Source organism: Crinia signifera, chromosome 1 (genome assembly GCF_055691185.1).
Source record: "Crinia signifera chromosome 1, ASM5569118v1, whole genome shotgun sequence".
Classification (NCBI taxonomy): domain Eukaryota; kingdom Metazoa; phylum Chordata; class Amphibia; order Anura; family Myobatrachidae; genus Crinia; species Crinia signifera.
This window is the reverse complement of record NC_139217.1, coordinates 335,427,701-335,448,498: the sequence shown is the minus strand read 5'-3', so window position 1 is coordinate 335,448,498 and position 20,798 is coordinate 335,427,701. Positions and strand designations below refer to the sequence as shown.

General features: G+C 40.5%; 1 protein-coding gene across 1 annotated transcript in view; it reads right to left on the bottom strand.

The window, feature by feature from the left end:
• Nucleotides 1-231: 231 nt before the first annotated feature.
• Nucleotides 232-20,798, bottom strand: part of LOC146006621 (acyl-CoA dehydrogenase family member 11-like) — a 93,479-nt gene continuing 72,912 nt past the window's right edge. Inside the window, exons 4-15 of the mRNA XM_083145322.1 lie at nt 14,976-15,075; nt 14,702-14,819; nt 14,472-14,614; nt 13,602-13,751; nt 13,112-13,206; nt 12,940-13,039; nt 10,058-10,198; nt 9,887-9,979; nt 9,696-9,803; nt 9,240-9,411; nt 8,162-8,231; nt 232-3,338 (exon numbers count right to left, since the gene is read on the bottom strand). Coding sequence (XP_083001448.1) covers nt 3,212-3,338; nt 8,162-8,231; nt 9,240-9,411; nt 9,696-9,803; nt 9,887-9,979; nt 10,058-10,198; nt 12,940-13,039; nt 13,112-13,206; nt 13,602-13,751; nt 14,472-14,614; nt 14,702-14,819; nt 14,976-15,075 — 1,417 coding nt within the window. The 3' untranslated portion in view covers nt 232-3,211. The remainder of the gene's footprint in view (nt 3,339-8,161; nt 8,232-9,239; nt 9,412-9,695; nt 9,804-9,886; nt 9,980-10,057; nt 10,199-12,939; nt 13,040-13,111; nt 13,207-13,601; nt 13,752-14,471; nt 14,615-14,701; nt 14,820-14,975; nt 15,076-20,798) is intronic.

Below are 20,798 nucleotides of genomic sequence, written 5' to 3'. Positions count from 1 at the left end.
CATTCAGTTTACGTATGGAAACATTGATACCTATCCTGTGTCTTGGTCATATTTTGGGGTCCACAGTGGTTATAATAGCACAATATATTTTCTCTATTTGTCTGCACTTATAATTGTACATTTAAAACAGTTCTTCTTATTTATTTATTAACTAACAGTTTCTTATATAGCGCAGTATATTCCGTTGCGCTTTACAATAGCAGACAGTGATACAACAAAACTTCTTGTAGATTAAGTCACATCATTTATTTCTTAGAATCAAGTTGTAGATAATGGACAATGAACAGATTAGTAATAAAGGTTCTCTGACCAAGCAGAGAGTTAAGGCAATTTACAGTATAAAAGCAGCAGTGGTTTATAAGGCGCACAGGGCTTGATTCAGACATGTACACTACTGTACTCCCAGCTGCCGTACTGTACGCAGCAGATGTGCAGAAACATGTTTATACTGTAGCTGCCTGGAAATGGATTGAGACACCCAGCAGCAGCCTTGCAAATATCAGCATCTGCGCACACACACACAGTGGTGCTTGCATATATCCACTATTGTTACGCAGAATGGCTGTGGTAATATGTTTTTTGCGTACGAGCTTGAAGATGTAGGCTGAGACATTTCCCCAAATTGTTCACAACACATCTGCGTTGTTGTTGCCACTTCCAGGTCTCTGACTAACAGTCACTATACTAAAAAGTACCTTCCAGCGTGCATAGTGCGGCACAGTGCATGTAGAATCAGATGATAATTGCTCAGCTGTAGAAGCATCAGCGCTGTGTACATATCTGAATCAGCCTATTGTCCAAATACTGTGTCCCTGTGTCCATTGCCAGAAACATTTGTGCATCTGTGTATGCCGATCAGCAAACAGCAGTTATTATTAACAGTTTGTTATATAGCTCAGCAAATTCCATTGTACTTTACAATTGGAAACAACAGTGATAAAACAAAACTGGATAATTACAGACACACGGAGGTAGAATGACCTGCTCACAAGCTTACAATCTATAGGTTATAAAAAGTATTAAGCACCTTTTTCATATCCAGTTCATTTTCTCCCTGGATTTCAAATTATTTGGGGGAGGGGGGATTTTTTACCACCGATCAACACAAAATGCTGAGTAATGTCAGAAGGCTTGCTTTTGTCCTCTTACAAAATGAGCAGACTGTAGAATATTGTATATGCCTCCCCCTTTGTTGTAATACATGGTATAAGCATCACATGGGATGTTGCTATGGGCAACCAATCAGAATGTACTTATTATTTATTTAGCACCTTCTAGAAGATAATAGATAGTATCTGGTTGGTTGCCCATGTTGGTAAAAATCACTTTAAAAATCCTTTTGAGCCTATGTTGAATGTCCAGTGCTTGCTGTATTATGTGCTATGTGATGAATTATCTCTCAGCCCCATGAAATGTAATCTGGGGCAGTCCCGTGCGCACTAGACCCGACCATGTGGTCGGACCGGCTGGCCGTGCGACCACCCGTTCTGGGAACTCCCTCCAGGAAGCTAGGCGGGCGGGAAGCAGGGACGCATGCGATCCATCACAACGGATCGCATGCGTCCCTGCTGCCAGGGTATCGGGTGTCTGAACACTGCTGCGAGATGTCGCAGCAGTGTATGTACACCTTAACACTGCGTGCACATAGGCACAATATACTATTAACAAGGAGGCACGATAAACTCACTGTGTAGTTTCTAAAGGGAGACAAACCTCCTCCTGTCCTTCTTTAGAAAGTTTGATACATCTCCCCCAGAGTGGCCTATTTCTCTTCTCTGTCAGGACGGCAGTATAACTTTGTAGCCCAGGTTCCAAAGCTTTCCTCAAGATCTATATTTAATATGGGAGTCACCGCTGACAACCATTACTCAGGTTTTTATAATGTCATTAAAATAATTAAAAAAAAATTAAAAAGAAGATGGGCTGGTCTCTTATTTATCAACCTTCTTAATTATCTCTCAACCATACATTATTGGTGGTTATCACTATGCTAGTTATAAAAATGATAACCTGTCATATTAAATGCTCCTGAGACATAAAAGGAGTATATTATAACTAGATTAGCTGGCGCAATGCACACATCTTTAGAGGACAATACAAGTATCGGTACTTGTGTAGTTTCACGGCGGCACTTCCCAGCGGATCGCATGCAAATCGGATACGATATTTGTATGCGATTTGCATACGATTCGATTTGCGATGCGATTTAGCACACTCCCACATTCCACGTCAGCCCAAAGCGTGGCAAGTGTAGCGAGTAGTGTGGCCAATCCCGGGATCGGGATCAGCGGGATCTGGCCTTAAAAACACCGGGATTTCAATCCCGGGATTGGAGTTTCCAATCCCGGGGTTTTGGGATTAGACTGCGCATGCGCAGTCTAATGCCGGGCAGCGTCTGAGCCTGAGCCTGTGCTCAGACGCTGCCCGGATTCTCCCGTTCCGGGCAGCGTGGCTCTGCGTAGCGCCCGCGCTCCCGGCATCCCTCCAGCCCTCCCGGCTGCTGCTGTGCCCGCCCTTTCTCCCGTACCAGCCGCCCTCCCGTACCAGCCGCCCAGCTCCCCGGCCACACCGCCCATGTAAGTATATATGCGGGGCGGACGGGGCGTTTTTTTTTTTAGGGAAGCCAATCCCGGGATCCCGGGATTGGGCATTTTTCAATCCCGAACTCCGGGATTGAAAAAATGCTCCGGGATTGGCTTCCCTAGTAGCGAGCCCCGCAAGGGGACGCAGTACACGTCCTCCCGACCTGTTCATAGCCCCACTATCCACATCGGCGTGGAGTTGATTTATAAAGTGTGGCAAGGGGACGCGGAATACACGTCAAGTAATCCGTGTCCCCTCGCCGGGCTCATTTTCCGTGTCTGCTCGCCATGCTTCGGGCTCGGTGGCTTGCTGCGCTCGCCACACTTTATAAAATCAATTCCACGCTGACGTGGATAGTGGGGGTATGAACAGGTCGGGAGAACGCGTACCACATCCGCTCGCCACGCTTCAGGTTGATGTGGATATTGGGGGTGTGCTAAATCGCGGATCAAATTGTATGCAAATCGTATATGATATTTGCATATGATTTGCATGTGATTTGCATACAATGCAATCTGCAGGGAAGTACCGCCGTGAAACTACACAAGTACCCAAGTATCAATCTACTGTATATGGTTAGAGTGATCATCAGGGATTCCATATAGACAAAATGGAACAGGAAAATATGTTAGAGCTTCCCCTTTACCAAAGGGCTGTTCTCATACACTAGCTGTCTGTCCATGGATGCTGCATGTGAGTCATAGCACCCAGAGGCTTCAGCCTTACTCACAGGACACAGATCCTGTTCACTCCACCTGTAAGAGACCAAAAGCAATGAGGTTAGCGTTACTTATGATCAACACTCTTTTCTACTTCTAGATCTGGTATAAGTGTCAATGGACAGACTTTACTAAGCAGCGGGTTCTAAATCCCAGGGGTTTGGTGGAGTTTTTCTAATCTGACAATTTACTGAGGCAGCACATGGAAGACGCTCACATGGCTAGTGGTGCCGGCGTACGCTTCGCAGATCTTCCTCAGAGCCATATCAGCGCCGCCTCATCCTAAATCAGTGTCGTTTATCAGTCCTTTTAAGCACTCTAATGTAAATTGTGTATAAGACTGTGCTTATTCAGCCGCTGCACAGGGCCCCGATATTTATGGAAACCCCGGTCTGTGACTACTAAGCTGATTGTATCATGCAACCCAGTTTGTAAACCCGCAGTGATCTGCAGCAGCGGGTTATTTATTCCTAACAGCTATCTACACCAGGCAGTGCATACCTTTATAATGCTAATAACATTGTTTATCATGCCGCTATAAAAGCAATACACGGCTGTGCCCGTATTTACATTGTGGTTCTACAAACAATGAATCTTCAATACTGAACTATATTTGCACAAACTGCCCTGTTAGATTTTCATGAATGAATTGCGAAAGCAACAATGTATGTGATACACTACAGATAATTGCCACATAGTAATGTGTAGAATATCTCAAAACCAGCAATTTACAGGATCCAAAACAGCATGGGTTTACTGGGGGAAGATCATGTCAAATAAATTTTATTGACTTTTTTGACTGGGTGACTAAAGTAATAGATCAAGGTGGGGCTGTAGATGTAGCTTATCTAGACTTTAGTAAAGCTTTTGACACTGTCCCACATCGCAGACTGTTAAATAAACTTGAAAGCTTGGGATTGGATTTTAAGATAGTTGAATGGATAATAGCGTGGTTGCAGGACAGAAAACAGAGAGTTGTAGTAAACGGAATACAGTCAAAGGAGGGAAAGGTGGGATACCCCAGGGATCTGTACTTGGACCGGTGCTTTTTAATATCTTTATTGGTGATATTGCAAATGGAATTGAGGGTAAAATGTGCCTTTTTGCAGATGACACAAAGGTATGCAACAGGGTACAGTAGACACACCAGGAGGGGTAAAACAAATGATTGAGGATCTAGGTAGATTAGAGGAATGGTCAAGAGCATGGCAACTACAGTTTAATGCCAAAAAATGCAAAATCATGCACTTGGGTCTCAGAAATCCAAAGACTAAATATAGTATAAATGGCACTATAATGGAAACTACTGAGGAAGAGAGGGATCTAGGTGGCACTATTTCAGGGGACTTAAAAGCAGGTAGGCAATGTAACAAAGCAATGGAGAAGGCAAGTCAGATGCTTGGTTGCATAGGGAGAGGTATCAGCAGTAGAAAGAAAGAAGTAATAATGCCACTGTATAGGTCATTGGTACGACCTCACCTAGAGTATTGTGTTCAGTTCTGGAGGCCATATCTCCAGGATATAAATACATTAGAGACTGTACAAATAAGGGCAACTAAAATGGTGCATGGCCTACATCACAAAACGTACCAGGAAAGACTAAAAGATCGTAATATGTATACGTTAGAGCAGAGAAGGGAAAGGGGGGACATGATAGAAACTTTCAAATATATCAAGGGTTTTAACAAGGTACAGGTGGGAGACATTCTTCACAGGAAGAGGAACAACAGAACACGAGGACATGCACTGAAACTAGAGGGAGGAAGATTCAGGGGAAATGTGAGGAAGAATTACTTCACAGAAAGAGTAGTTGATAAGTGGAATAGCCTACCATCAGAGGTGGTAGACGCAAATACAGTAGTACAATTTAAACATGCTTGGGATAGGCATATTGATATCCTTAACAAAAAAATAAGGATCAAATATGGTTTGAGGTAACATGTTTCAAAAAGGGGCAGACTAGATGGGCCAAGTGGTTCTTATCTGCCGTCAAATTCTATGTTTCTAGTATAATATCAGCACTGTCTTGGTGCACCACAATGTGACAGACCATACCCTGTCCTACTTGATCCTATTAACTTTTGTCCTTGGTAGCACACCTCTGTATCCTCACTGATATCTCTACCTATTATTCATACCTAGCAGGGGGCCATATGTATATGTAACTAATTAAACTCTTATGGTCTTATGGAGACAGACCCCCAAAACCCAATCTGAATCCCTGGGAAAGTCAATACCCCCCAAAATAGGGTTTGACCTCCCATAGGACAACTAGCAGGCCAGGACTATTCCCCACACTCCTCTCCGCCTTGTAAGGTTTTGGGTAGGGGTTCCCATGTTTTTTTGTTTTTTCTTTTTAAATTATTTTTATTGCGTATTTCACATATTAAAATTCCATACATACATCGTACAAAACAAGGGTGTTAAAATACATATTCTTAGGCAGAGGAGGGAGGGCTTATTCTCCACGTTCCCTGCAATTTCCTCCCCATTCCTTTGCAGTTGACCTAAACTCCGTGTATCTTCCTTTACTTACAGCCTCCTCTCTTTTAGCTGTTAATATCGAGTGTCTCACCCTAACATCTAACATAAAACATCACACCACATAACGAACACAATGGGGAAGGGATGTGATAGGATTAATATCCTTGTTTCTTATTTGAGAGTTTTTTTTTTTTTTTATTATTGTTATTATTATATTGTTTATTCTTTAGATTGGGTTCTGCTTACTCTTGTTGTTGCCCATCCAGGTGTGTCATTCGTCCCTTAATTCAAATGTATTCCTATACCATTGAGTTTCCTTAAAGGGGTCTAAGATTTGTTTCTGGGTTTCTCTATCTAACGTATCTATAAAGATCCCCCAAGTCTCATAAAATCTTCTACCCCCCTCTTCCGTTTCCAGCACTGCGTTATATTTTTCCATGTACAAGGTTTTCATCAAGCTGTTTCTCATGGAGTTTAATCTGGGGGGTGCTTTGATCGTCCAATTCTTTAATATTATTTTTTTTGCTATTGTTATAATTATTATTAGTATTGGTTTTACTTTCCTCCTATCCTGGCTTATATTCCACTCGGAGAGATCTGCCCACAATAATGCCTTGTAATCCAATTTTACATGTATTTGAAATGTGTAGTTAATAAAATTTATCACTTTGTACCAATATCGTTTAATTTTTATACATTCCCAAAAATTGTGTTTAAAAAGTGCGTTAGGTGTATTGCATTTTGGGCATGTGCCTTTTTCTTCTGGTGTCATGTGCTTACGTTGGCCTTGTGCAATGTAGGCTCTATGTGCTGTGCGGAAGTGGACCTCTTGCAGCATAGCAGAGGGCATTATTTTTAGTGTTTTCCCTATGTGTGTGAACATCTCTTCCAGTCTAGTCTCTTCTGGAAAATCTTTTTGCCAAGCTTTATTTAGTGTTGCCCATATTTTTTGTGTCTTCCCCGTGAACAAATCCCAATATAGAAATTTAGTTTTATAGGGAGTGTTAATTTTTAATAAAGTCTCTATTTTCCCACCTCCATTATTATTTGTATTTGTTAATTGTGAGCCCATTATACTCTGAACATAGTGTCTTAGTTGTAAATACATGTAGAATTGTGGTTTTTCCAAGTTAAATCTCTCCGTTAGTGCCTGGTAGGTGTACATAATGCCCCCTGGATCGTATACATCTTTAATTTCCATGATCCCTTTCTTTGCCCATTCATTAAACAGTACATTCTCTATTGCAGGAATGAAGAGGGGGTTTCCTTGTAATGATATATACTTGGATTTGGTAAATAGACTTTGTAGGTATTTGTGTGTTTTTATCCATGCTAAATGCGCGTTAGTAAACAGGATATTAGATTTTACAATCACCGGTATTTTGTTCCTTGGTGTGTGTAGCAATGCGTTTAATGTAAATGGTTTTACTAGTGTCTCTTCTAGTTCAAAATTTGTATATATTGATTTTCGTTGGATCCAATCCGATGTGTATCTAAAGGAAACAGCCAAAGAGAACAATTCTATGTTTGGTATTGCCAGTCCCCCTTCTTCTCGTTTTAGCTGGAGTTTTTTTAAAGCTATTCTTGATTTTTTCCCTGACCACAGGAATTTCGAGAAGGCTTTGTTACAACTTTGTATGTCTCCCTTTGAAATACTCATCGGTAGCATTTGGATCAAATATGCTAGTTTTGGGAATATCACTGCTTTGATTACTGCTGCCCGGCCCAATAGGGAGAGCGGGAGATTATTCCAATCTACTAGCTGTTTTATTATTTGTTTAATTACTGGTGTGAAATTATTTTTATATAAATCTGTCAATCTTGGAGTGATCTTCACCCCCAGGTATTTCATTGCCTTAGAAACATAGTTAAATTGTGCATGGGCCTGCTGGAATTCTGCGGCTATAGCCCTTCCTCCTAGGCTTAGTATCTCAGATTTACTCTGGTTAACCTTGTAGCCTGCAAAGGCTTCATATTGTTCTATTGTCTCATAGATTTTAGGCAATGAAACATCTGGGTCCGAGATGAAGAGCAATAGATCATCGGCAAACAGCGATGTTTTAATCTCTTGATTTCATGTTTTTTTTTTGTTTTAAACGATTTGTATCCTTTTGAACAAAAGGAAGCTTGCCCATGTTATAGTGATCTGTTCAGCTTCTAATGTACCATGTTTTCACTAGAAATTGCAGTGGATTAGAACAGGTCATGGTCAGTTGTCATTTAGAAAGCACCAGGGTTGGATAGGGATTTTAAATTAGACATTTTGGAAATGACAGACAAAGAAATCGGCATCAGTTTGTGGCGGTTTCTAAAGGATACTGCCTCTATTGCTTAGTAAATTTAGCCCAATTTTTCAAAGCCTTCTACATAATTACCTTTGAGCACAATATGCTGATGTTACGTCAGTTTCCCCTGCCCATGCCGCGTGGTCCACTAAGAGAGAACCTAGAAGGACACATAACAATAATGTGAGACTCGAAGCTCAGCCACAAACATGTACTATTTAAGGTGGTACTGCATGCATCTGGGGTATAGAGCTTTATTCAAATACATGTAAGCCAGGGTCTGGTACATAATGATGCTGTTCTACAAAATAACAGCAGAGAGCTTTGCAGACACACAAACCATAATGGGGCAGATGTATCAAACTGCTGATAACGGTTTTTAAATAACGGGTCCCGCTTATCCAGCTTGGATGCGCTTTCCTCCCCCCTGCCGGCTAAACACTGGGGGGGATTCCAGGGGACAGCCCCGCCGAGCGTAACTCGGTGGGCTGTCACCTAGTAGGTAGGTGCTCTAGTGATACACTAGGCTAAACATAATCCCCCCAGTTAACCAGCATTAAGTGCATTTCTGAACTTAATGCTGGTTCATACATCTGCCCTTTTTTACTTTACAACCCAGTATGATGGGAATTGACAAAAGTAGGTGTCATTGGGATAGATGATCCCGACAGCAGCGTAATTTTACAAGCCATAATTTTGGCAGTGGGTAACAATTTGCAGTAAATCCATGCTTAACACTTGTACTGTGGAAATATTTATAAGCCAAGCATATATTGTTGGCTGATATGTCATTTAACAGAACCATCCTATCCTACCCAATTACATCCCCTCTATACAGGCCACAAAAAACTTTACATAAACCTATATAAATGTGAAGAATGGCTGACCCAAGAGGTGTATGATCATTAAACACAAACACCCCCCCCCCCCTAACTTAGTAATATTTTTATTTTACCTATAAAGTGATACTACAGTAAGTTGTAGTACATAGTGAAACGCGCTGTCTGTTCCTTGGTTTCAGAACAGATGAGATTAAATCATTCCAAAGTCCTGTATTGCTGCTACCTAGATGCTGTGATATGACTCGTGATTTCCATAGCTAAGCACATAATCAGATAATACTATGTATTGCTTTATGCTCGGGTAAATCTGGTGTCCTTATAGTTACCTATGTAGATTTTGGCCAGGCTGTAAGAGAAGTCTCTTGCAGCCAGCTCCAAGAACCTGCTTCCTCTCACTCCCGCCTGCTGTGTAAAGGCTGTTAGCTGCTGTAGCGCTTGCAACAAACGTGAAATAGGCTGAGACAAACTGGGAACATCAGAGGCGGCTTCCAGCTTTTCCTGCACATAAATAAGCTGCTAGTTAGTATACCAACATTTGAACATTCTTTGACAGTGAAGTTGAAACATAATTATAAGTAATAGACATATGTTATACAAGGCACTATACCAATGTAACTACAGTAGCTCACATCCATTTCTGTGTTTAGCAGTAAATGATAAGACAGTGACGCGCTTCATCCTACACAATGTGGAAAGCTTGGTAATCATTATATGGGCTGCCACCAGCTGTGGGAGTTGGTGGCCCTGATATGTCGCGTACAAGCAGAAATGTGTCAGTTTACCTGAGTGACAGAGAAGAATGCACTCAGCACCTGTCCCTGGCTCTTGGTGACTGAACGCAGGACATCTAGAGACAGGATGTTGGTTGTTCCTTCCCAGATTGTCAGTACCTATGACAATAGTAACACAAAGTGGTCAACACTATGCTCTATGGTCCCTATTTATACGCTGTCCCTCTATATTCAGCTCTTACCTGAGCATCTCTGAGCATAGCTGGCAAACCTGTGTCCTCCATGTAACCCTGCCCTCCGAAGCATTCCAGTCCTTCTGATATAACAGCGACAGCCTACAGTGTAAACAGAGCTACATGAGAGATATCCCAGACTAATGAGCAGGATGGGATGATATATGTGGCTCAGTGTACCTGTTTCCCGGTGTAGAGCTTGGCAATGGGAGTAAGTAGTCGGAGTAAGTGCTGGTCCTGCTCTGTTGCCATATTCGATTCTTCTAATCCCAATAAGCGGGAAACCTCCATTAACAGAAGAAAAGCGCCACGTGCCTCAACCTAAGGGAATCATGTAGAACATGCTGATGGGCCTGCAAAATACTCCCAGTAATGGTATAGAATAGGTTGTCTGTCATCCCAGGGACATCTGCAGCAATGTTTGGTGGCAAAGTATGTTTTCTACAGAATGCAGTCATATACAGTACATGGTCATATAATGGTCTTAACAGTCCATATAGAATGTCTTGGAAAAAATCACATAATGCTCTGGTAAATTTCACCAGTTTCTATTCTCACTAATTTAATATTTCTTTAAAGTCGAACAACTGTGCGTGCGCAGCATTTGCATTGCACAGAACTGTGCCTATTTTTCTCTTATTAGCAACTAGTAGACAGTCCCATACAAGACAGTCCCATAAGGACAGTCTTGTAATCTGATGGGACAGCCATGCTATGGAATTCTATCCTTTGTATTCCTCATATTATCCCTGTAGATTGTAAGCTTGCGAGCAAGGCCCTCCTACCTCCATGTCGGTTTGTATCTACCCAGTTTGTTTAATCACTGTTGTTTACAATTGCAAAGCGCAACAGAATATTCTGCTCCATATAAGAAACTATAAATAAATAAATAAATAAATAAATAAAATAAACTAGTAAGCTCGTGCAAAGCAAATGCTTTGAAAGCTAGTAAGGTAGAAAAAGAGATGTAATCTCACTTGCTGACAACGGGATGCAGTCAATTTCCCGGCGGTCGGAATCCCGGCGCTGGAATCCCAACCGCCGAAATCCCGACCGCCGAAATCCCGAAACTTTCTCCCTCCGTGGGAGTCCACGACACCCATAGAGGGAGAATAAATTAGTGTGCTAAGCGTAGCGAGGCACCGGGCCCGCTGCGTGGCTCCACGTCCCCCCCCCATGTCGGGATTTCGGCGGTCGGGATTCCAGCATCGGGATTTTGAACGCCGGGATTCCATACCGAATCCGCTGACAACACATGGCAGTGTTTTGGTGACACACAGACACTATGGGTGAAATTTAATAGGATGAAAGATTTAGAAAGTGAATCTGGTAAGAAATCTCCAGTTTTTTTTAAAGCGGTTTCATTTTGCAGTGTAAATGATTGCCACTTTAAAAAAACTATATATATATATATATATATATATATATATATATATATATAAATAAATAAATGATCCAAGATAAATTAAGTCCATTAGCCGCAAAAGGGAAACCAGTAATGAGCAAAGCCAGCTAATGCAAAATGAGCTAAAGAAACAATACACTTTTTGAGCCACAGGAGAAGTTACAATTACACTGGCTGATTAGGGTTTTTAATAAAATACAATTGTCGTTGATTTGATGAGACTACATTACCCCACAGTGCTGTATATATACTTAGAAATTGTAGTTGTGCTCTTGAATACTGTCACACAAATGTGTCCATAAGGGGATATGGTCACTAGGTCTACAAGCATTAGGTCGACACCATTAGGTTGACAGGGTCATTAGGTCGACACAAGCATTAGGTCAACATGGGGAAGGTCGACATGTTTTTTTTTTTACTTTTTTTTTTGAGCCGACAGGCGGTATTTACAGGTCTACAATCCACTAGAATATGGTGGGAGAAAGCGTAGCGAGGCACCGTGCCAGAAGCATGGCGAGCGCAGTGAGCCATTCAAGGGGACGTGGTGCTACGTTTCAGTGTCCATGTCGACTGTGTCGAAATTCAGGACATTTTTTTGAAAAGCCCCATGTCAACCTCTTGACTGTCAACCTTCCCCATGTCGACCTTATGCTTTTGTCAACCTAATGACCCTGTCGATCTAACCCATGTTGACCTAACCCATGCGCATATACCCACCATTGGAGCCACTGCAAATATTCTGGTCCATGGGAACGGACCAGAATAAGGCCCCGAATTCTAAACGCAATGCAGGAGCAATTACACACAACTTGTGTTCAACTGTTAGTCACTACAGTAAGTGTGTGTATGTTGGGAGCTGTACCAACTTGGTGTATTATGTGAATTTAAAACACAATCTGTGTTATTTATTAATCTGTGGCTGTTTAAGTACATCTAGTGTATGGTGATTTTTTTTTTGTGGCTAGTTGTTCTAGTGGTTTACTGCAATCCACTGGTTTAAAAAAAAAAAAAACATTTATCATCTTTACGGATTCTCATACATTTTAAGATATGCTTTTTGAAGGGTAGATCTGTCTGCATCTCATATGTCTGGTCCAAGTATACAGTATGTGGTAATGATGATGGCTCTTTATTAAATATCTGGCTTTAAAATTGTGCAGACAATAAGATTTCAGTTTAAGCTTTTTGTGTGCTTACATTTTAGCTATCAACGTTCAGATGCTGTACACCCTTTTGTAAGCTGTATTGTACATTTTGATTAGCTCGTTACAAAACAAATGCGGCTTGATGTGCTTATTTACTCTGATAAATTTGAAAACAGCACAAAGATGTACATCAAATTGAAGTCTTGCATTTTGATAGTATAGCACAAAAAAATCGGCACACCCTTCCAGCAGTGAGAGAGAAAATGTAAAAGTCCCCATGCATTGCAGCGATTGCCCCGAAGAAGCCGCAGGGGAGCTGCCCAGGACTTTTCGTACCCGGAGGGTCCGGTGCGATGCACAGGGGACCGCACATTAAATCGAACCTGCTGTGATTTACCTGCAATTTAGGCTCTTTTCCTGTGTATGGCTGCCCTTAATACAAAGACCCAGTTCATAAACATTTTATCAGTGTCATTAATATTGTGAAACGGAAGACAACAAAGAGCTCTCACCTCCATTCGCGCCAAGGTCTGTGTATGCAGGGGGTGGTCCTTTATCACCTGGCCAAATACAAATCGTTTGGATGCATATTCCCTTGCCAAATTAATTATTCTGCATTGAAGGTAGAAAATATAAATCAGTTATCTAACAGACAATGGATAGAACATAGATTGATTATATTACCTCCTCATGCCAGCTGCTGCACTGATGGTATTGTGAATACGAGTAATTGTTAACATGCTGGAGATTGAAGCAACACCGCGACCTTGAGGTGAAATCTGAAGTTACAAAATTTTTTTTTACCAAATACACTTGTATAAAAAAACCACTTTATGGGGTAAATGTAATAAGGTCGGAGAAGCCAGTGGTAGCGCAATTTGTCTGAGAATTATCGTATTTTTAATACAGCAGTCATTTAGGCATACTGGGAGACAAAATGTCAACACACCGTTAACACAGGAAATATTGCTGCATGACAGGTGAATTAGAGAAGGCCTATTTTCTTTTTCATTCACTAGGGGGCACAGTAGGCACTACAGTGGAACATCCAAAAATGCAGATACCCTACAGACCATAAATTAATTTTTTATATAAATGTTAATGCTACATATTGCTTTTACTAGTCCTTGCTGATGTATAGAATATGGTGTCGTATTAAATCAACCAAAGTTACCTGCAGAGCTTTTACTCCATCCAGCAACAGTTCTGCTGTTGGCACCTGCCGAGTGCCCAATTTATCCTTAAGCCGCTGAACCTCAATTCCATTCAGCTTCCCTTCATCATCATGGACTTCCAAGTAGAAGAGCGACAGACCTTTAGTGCCCTACAAAGAGTACAGAGACTGAGGGGTAAATGTGGGTGCCGGACGGGGTCCCGACAGTCATTTACCCGACGTCGGGATCCCGACTGTTAAAATACCGACGCATGGGTTCCCGACAGCCACCGGCTATTCTCCCTTGTGGGGGTCCAAGACCCCCATAGAGGAAGAATAGAATAGGTAGCGAACCACCGTGCCCGCAGCATGGCAAGGGGCTTTGTTGCGCTTACTACGCTGTCTGAGTCTGGCCAGTCGGGATCCCGACTGTCGGAACCCTGTACCACACCTGTAAATGTATGAAGCTTGGATAAGTGGTATCTATCCCCATAAAGAACATTATGTGCAAGGTGAAAATGTACCAGCCAATCAGCTTCTTATGGTCAATTTACATATTGGAGCTGATTGGCTGATGCATTATCACCTTGCACATAACGTTATTTATAGGGATAGTTATCACTTCTCCAAGCTTCACACATTTAACCCTGAGTAACATCTCTATGGTTGGAGAACTGTTCATGTCAGCATTCAATGACAAATGACAGAATGCTATTTTATAAATTATTATGAGCATTTAGAACCACATAGTGCAGAATTAGTCATTACCTTAGTAAATAATACAAGTGATTTATGACCTTTCAAAGGATATCCTGTGACCAGTATATGGGGTGACAGATATTAGCTAAGATTGCTGGACTAGCTTTGGCATTATACATCTTGTAGACTTACCGGCACTGTGTGTCCTTGTGCACCGACCACTCTGCCTAGAGTCAGACTCATATCGGAGTCTGTGGCTGAGGTAAACCACTTGTATCCATATAGCTTGTAAGTACCATCTGCTTGGGCATGTGCCACTGTCTCTGTGCCATGTGCTGCAGTAAAAAACAATATAGAAATTTTTCTTTAATGTCTGAATTTTGCGCCTACTTAACTAAGGAAGTAAGAAACTTGTCACCCACCCACATCTGAGCCTCCTCTACGCTCTGTCATCCACTGTCCAGAAGTCCAAAAGCTGCTAGGATCTCGGGATGTGAGGTGTTTAAAGGCATCCTGAACTCCAGCTGGGGTACCAAGTGCCTGTCAATGGAAAGTGCTAATAATGGCTGCATCACATTGAGAATCATGCATAACAGAAGTAATCAGTGAATCAGTGATCATGGAGATGCTTAATATTTTTTAATTGAAAGTAAAATATGATCTGGCAATACCAGGTGCAGTCATGTTTTGTCTTACCTCGAAGACCTTGGCTGCACCATCCGTCATAGCTAGAGGGCAACTGAACAACCCAGAGGATGGTGAAAACAGATAGTTCTTAATGACCTGAACTGGGCGGCTATGGAATAAACAGAGAATGGTTGAATTGTTATAAGATCCCCAATGTGTAAAGTGGAGATTTGCAGATCCTAAAATGAACTGATGCCAAAGTTCAGAAGATCAAACCCTATGGATTGTAATTATCAATAAATGCTAGTTACAAAAATAGACTATCTTATTACCAATGCAAAAGCGATGCATCTTAAATGTGAATATCTATATTCCAATAATTCACAATGTAAGCCTAAGGGCCCTTTAAAGTAATTGGCAAAAACTCTGGTTTCTCCTCCGCTATACCCGAATGTTCCACTGAGCTGGTGGTACCAGCTATAAGCCAGATCTATGTTGAAGGATTTGTATATCGCCAAGCATTAATGGGTAACTAGCTGGCTCCCCAAAGTGGAGTCATCGGAATCCTGAGAAGCTTTCCCATTTTGGCTCTCAATTTGGTAGCCTTGATCCATATGGGTCTCAGTTGATAACGCGATCAGTGCAAGGTCTTCTGCAATGTCCCCTTAGCTGTAGATGGTAATGACTGCCACCACCTCTTAAAGATCAAGGAAGAGACATCTACTTATGCTTTTCCAGTTGCAGGAGTTATTAGACTCTAAATTGTCCTCCCAGAAGGAAGGTAAGAAGGTGGAGGGCTTGGACCTTGACATTTACTCATGAACCACCTTTGTTTTGAAACATTTTATGAGGTGGAGTCCAATACCTAGACAATTGCCTTCCTATTAAGTATTTCCTCATCTTCCATGAATCAGGAAATTGTGATTCCGATCTTGGACAGGGACAGGACTCCAGATAAATGACTCTCTTCTTTCTATAAATATTGTCAGAGCATTAAGGACCGAAGGGCCTGATTCAGCGATGGCCACAGTTTATATACAGAAGAAAAAGAAACAAAAAAAGTCTGTTTGTGCGCCACAAACAGACTTTTTTGTTTATTTTTCTTTTGTGTATACTGATCATTGTCTAAGGCTGCTCCCCCTCAGTGAGGATAAACAACCTGAAATGAATTAACACAAATGAGGGGTTCGTATATTTTTCTCTAATCCCAAATTAGAGAAATCAATAAGACCTAGTGCGGTAGCTTCAATCTCTACGCTCACAGTTTATATAGCAGCTATGTCTTTGGACGTGACTGCTGTAAAAAAAAAAAATCAGCAAATGCTGCAGGAGGTGCATTGTGAAATGAGATGGCTCTTGATGTCGGTCTGTGATCTGCTGCATCGGACCACACTGCATGAACATCGGCCATCTGAGTATCCTTCAGGTTACTTAGGATGGATGGAGAAGTCACTCTGCTTGGGTCAAGAACTCTGCATTGGAAGATGCAACCCTTGCCTCAGCACACCTACAAAATGATGGTTAAGGTGCCCATACATGGTACAATATTCCCAAGCATTTTTAACTAGATTGCATTACATGCGATTTTCGTGCGATGCGATCGGAACCTAGTTTAAAATGCATGGGCTGCAGAGAATTCATGTACTGTGCAATGGGATGCCCGCGGGAGCGCGCATCGCACAGCACCCTTGCACCGTGTATGGGCACCTTCACTTGTGTAAAATGTCAGCTGCACGTCAATTATGCTGAGCTACAGTGAGCATTGTGTGCGGCAACACAGGACCATTCCTGCACATGCACTATACAGGTTCTGAACATTCACAATAATAAAAACATTAGCATAATTAATATTTTTCAGTTGATTTTGGCATGTCCTTAAAGATGACAGAAATGGGACATTGGCCTATTCCTAAATATACTGCCTTTTGTACCTTCCACTGTTTTTCAGCATTATCAATGGAGCTAATAAAAACATATAAACGTATGTTTGTTGTATCACGGTCTCCTTTTGTAAAGCGCAACGGAATATGCTGTGCTATATAAGAAACTGTTAATAAATAAATAAATACTAGTGACAGTGCTAATAAAAAACATATGTGTATTAGTATTCATTCTAGCACCGAGTCTTCCAAAATCCATGCAGTTTCTCTTCCGTGCCTTTGGTGTCGCTCTCTGTTGTGGCGCTATTAGCACAGGTCTCGTTTGCATATCAGTACTGAAATATAGATCACTCTGCTAGCAGCACCACAGGAGAGAATGACCCCCCAGGCTGGGAAGAGGAACTGCATGGATTTTGAAAGCTGCAGGGTGCTAGAATGAACACAAGGGGTGAAATGTAATAGGATGAGAGAATCAGAAAGTGAAAGATTTGGTAAGCCATCTCCAGATTTTTTTAAAGTGGCAATCATTTACACTGCAAAATCAGTTTGATATTGCAGTGTAAATGATTGTCACTTTAAAAAGACTGGACTTACCAAATCGCTCACTTTCTGATTCTCTCATCCTATTAAATTCCCCCCTACGTATACTACTTCTTTTAATGCATGTTTAAAGCCATAAATGAAGCTGGAACCAGCAGTATTTCAGAAGACACAAGGAAAAGTCACAATAAATGAAGGTGGTGGATCTAACGTAATAGTCGGCTAGACATTGGAGCGATAACTTTACTCTTTCTACAATGGTTCTACCTAAGAGGCCAACAATCCTGCAACAGAGTACAAATTTGAGGACATTTCACGACTGGAATGTGTATGCTCATAAAGGCAATCACAGGTGCAGAACAGCTCTATATGTGCAAATAGAATGTATGCTCAGATTCTGCATGCAAGTCAGGCCGCTGATTTATATATATATATATATATATATATATATATATATATATATATATATATATATATATATATATATATGAAGAAAGGGAAAAAGAACAGGGTGCGCTTCCAGACATGAATTAACACATTTAAAAGTAACAATCTTATTTAATGATAAAAGATGCTCAATGAGTAATAATAACATACACAATAAAAATGTATTTTGGCACAATTTGTTATCAAAAGAACTGTTGATTGGACTTCCGATCGTCAAAGAGATTCCCAACGCGTTTCGTCAAAAAGACTTCCTCAGGGGCAGTGGAAGCAGCATATTATATGAACAGTTCACACTGTAAGTCACAATACATAACAATAAATGTACATATAATGATACAGATAATTATTACAAATCTATGTATAAGATCATATAGCCAAAAAACAAGGGAGAAAAACGTGCTAACGGTGAAAGAGTTGATATGGAGAGAAGGACAATGGAGAGGGGAAGCAACATGAAATTCAATAGGATCTACGGTGAGTCTCTAGATCATAAGGGCAACAAGTGGGCCATCCATGGGAGAAGAGACCAACAGTTCTCCACCAAACCAAGAGATGTGAACAAAAAAATGGCCTGCACCAAACAAACTCAGTGAATGTACATCATACCGTATTCTGTAACAGGAAAGTACGGAGAATTTTTTTTTCCCTTTTTAAATCAAGGAATCCTAAAATTGTTCCTCCAGAGTGGAATATTGCCACCATTCAGATATAACTGATGATAGAGGAAAAGAAGACCAATTCCCCTTAATCACAGGCTTATAAGATGTTAGACAATTAAATAATGGGTCTAATGACCATAGTTTACATACCATCCAACAAGCATATATAGGGAACACAAGTGGTAAAGATGGCCCAGCGATAGTATAAGGGTTCCACAGACAGTCAATAGAACAATCAGAAACTTTGCCAGAGTGTCTAAGGGGAATCACATTACAGCATATATAATATACATACATAATAGGGTTATGCTACACTGATCAACTGCCAGATAGAGTTTTGAAAGTACTTACAATGGACCACAATAACAGGATGTGCAGTGCAGGAGTTCCAAAGCTGGAATGATGCTCTGGGGATTGAGTGAGCTCTTATAGGGCTCTAAGTCTGACATCACTTCCTATATTTTCAGACTAAGAACAACCAGGTGGATGAGATATCTTAATTCCACATTGGTTCAAGAAACCCAATAATCACATATGCGATGGCCACTAACACTGGCTACAAAGGGCCCGAATCTGCAATTCTAACGACAGAATAAATAGTATAAATTCACTTAATAAGTGCCCCATTATTGAGAAGCTGATGTGAAGTGATGTAATGATTATATTAACGGGTTAAATTTAGGATGTATTATCAAAATGAATAAATAAATATTTTTTTTTTTTTAATAAATAAAAAATAAAAATAAAATAAAAAATAAAATAATAATAATAATTTAAATAAATAAATAAATTAAATAATAAAAATAATTAAAAAAAAAGGGGGGAGAAAGGGGGGGGGGGGAGTAGGTGATCTAACCTGAAAAGTTAATCTTAACACATAAATAGGGTTTTAGACTGCATATGCAGTGTGAGGATATTAATATGTATTGTGAAAAGGGTTTAATATGGCCTATGGATGAATGTGATTACCCGGGAATAATATACCTGGGAATGTTGCTAATTCAGATAAGTGATATTGATAGGGTAACCTACTATTTAAGGAGTGCACCCCTATTAATTGGGGACTGGTGCCAGCAAACTTAGGGTCTGTAAGTTAATCACTGTGGCATTTACAACAAAGTCAAAGTTCAAATACAGATATACATCGTCTCGACAAAGAAAAATTTATAGTGAAAGGGTGGACTGAAGGGATTCATATAAAGAAAGTTTTCGGAAACCAAAAGAGGGTACAGAAAAGATCTCTAGTCGGGAACCTATAAAATCCTAAATAAAGGCCACTATGTCCACTCCCTCGTTCAGACCCTTAGGGGCGAGTGTATTTAACGTAAAGATCCAATAACTTTCCTTTTTAATAAGTTCTTGGCCTCTATTACCACCCCTTGGGTTTAGGGGGACATGCTCAAGGATGGTGAACTTGAAATTTTCCTTAGTTACGGAAGAGCTGTGTAATGTCTGGGGAGACTATGGACTTTCACCTTATTCTTGATGTTCCGCATATGTTCCTGGATTCTCAATTTGGCCTGTCGTATTGTCTTGCCAATGTAGTTGAGTTTACAGCTACAGGTGATCATGTAGACAACATGGTCAGAATTACATGTGACTGCGTGATTGATGCTGTACATCCTTCCATTGGCGAGGGTATGGCTGAATTGTGACTTAAGCAAAAAATGGAAAAAAGAGAAAAGATTGTCTTCTTTTTTTGGCGCACAGAAGAGAAAATAGAGTATTTTAATGTTTGTTATAATGTTATTTAAAATTTAACTTTTAATTTTTCTGTTTTAAAACTGCTTTTTATGCGAAATATTGATGCAGTAAACAAAATTAATAAAATCGGTGTCAGTGTGTCTTTTTTTGTGTTGATTCCTTGATTTAATTCTTATTCAGAGATATGTGTTGTAATTAATCCTTGGGTATTCAAAATACTTGGTTCTATCTCATATATGATACACTGTTTCCTTTAATCATTTATAATTGTATCAAGGTTCCTCTTATTTATTCTTCCTCTATGAGTATATTTTTGTATCAATCTCAGAGGAGTACAGGATAGACAAGTATGGATAGGCAGACTTTTATATATTTTAGCTGTCTTATCTTGTTTTACCCATTTGACAATGTATCAGGTTAGTTTTAATAACACATGTGACTCTGATTTTTGTTTTAGTTGATAATTTTTTTAAAAGGGGATTCGTGACCTTTTTTCGGCATCTATATTGCACCGTCCATCAACTGGTATAGTGTGGTTGCACTGTTATTGTTAGTTTGTAAGGAAAACTGCCCTCATCTGAATTTGCTATCACCAACACGCCATCAATTAATGGTGCAGTTATTACCAGCGACGGGCATAAATTAAACTATGCAACGCCACT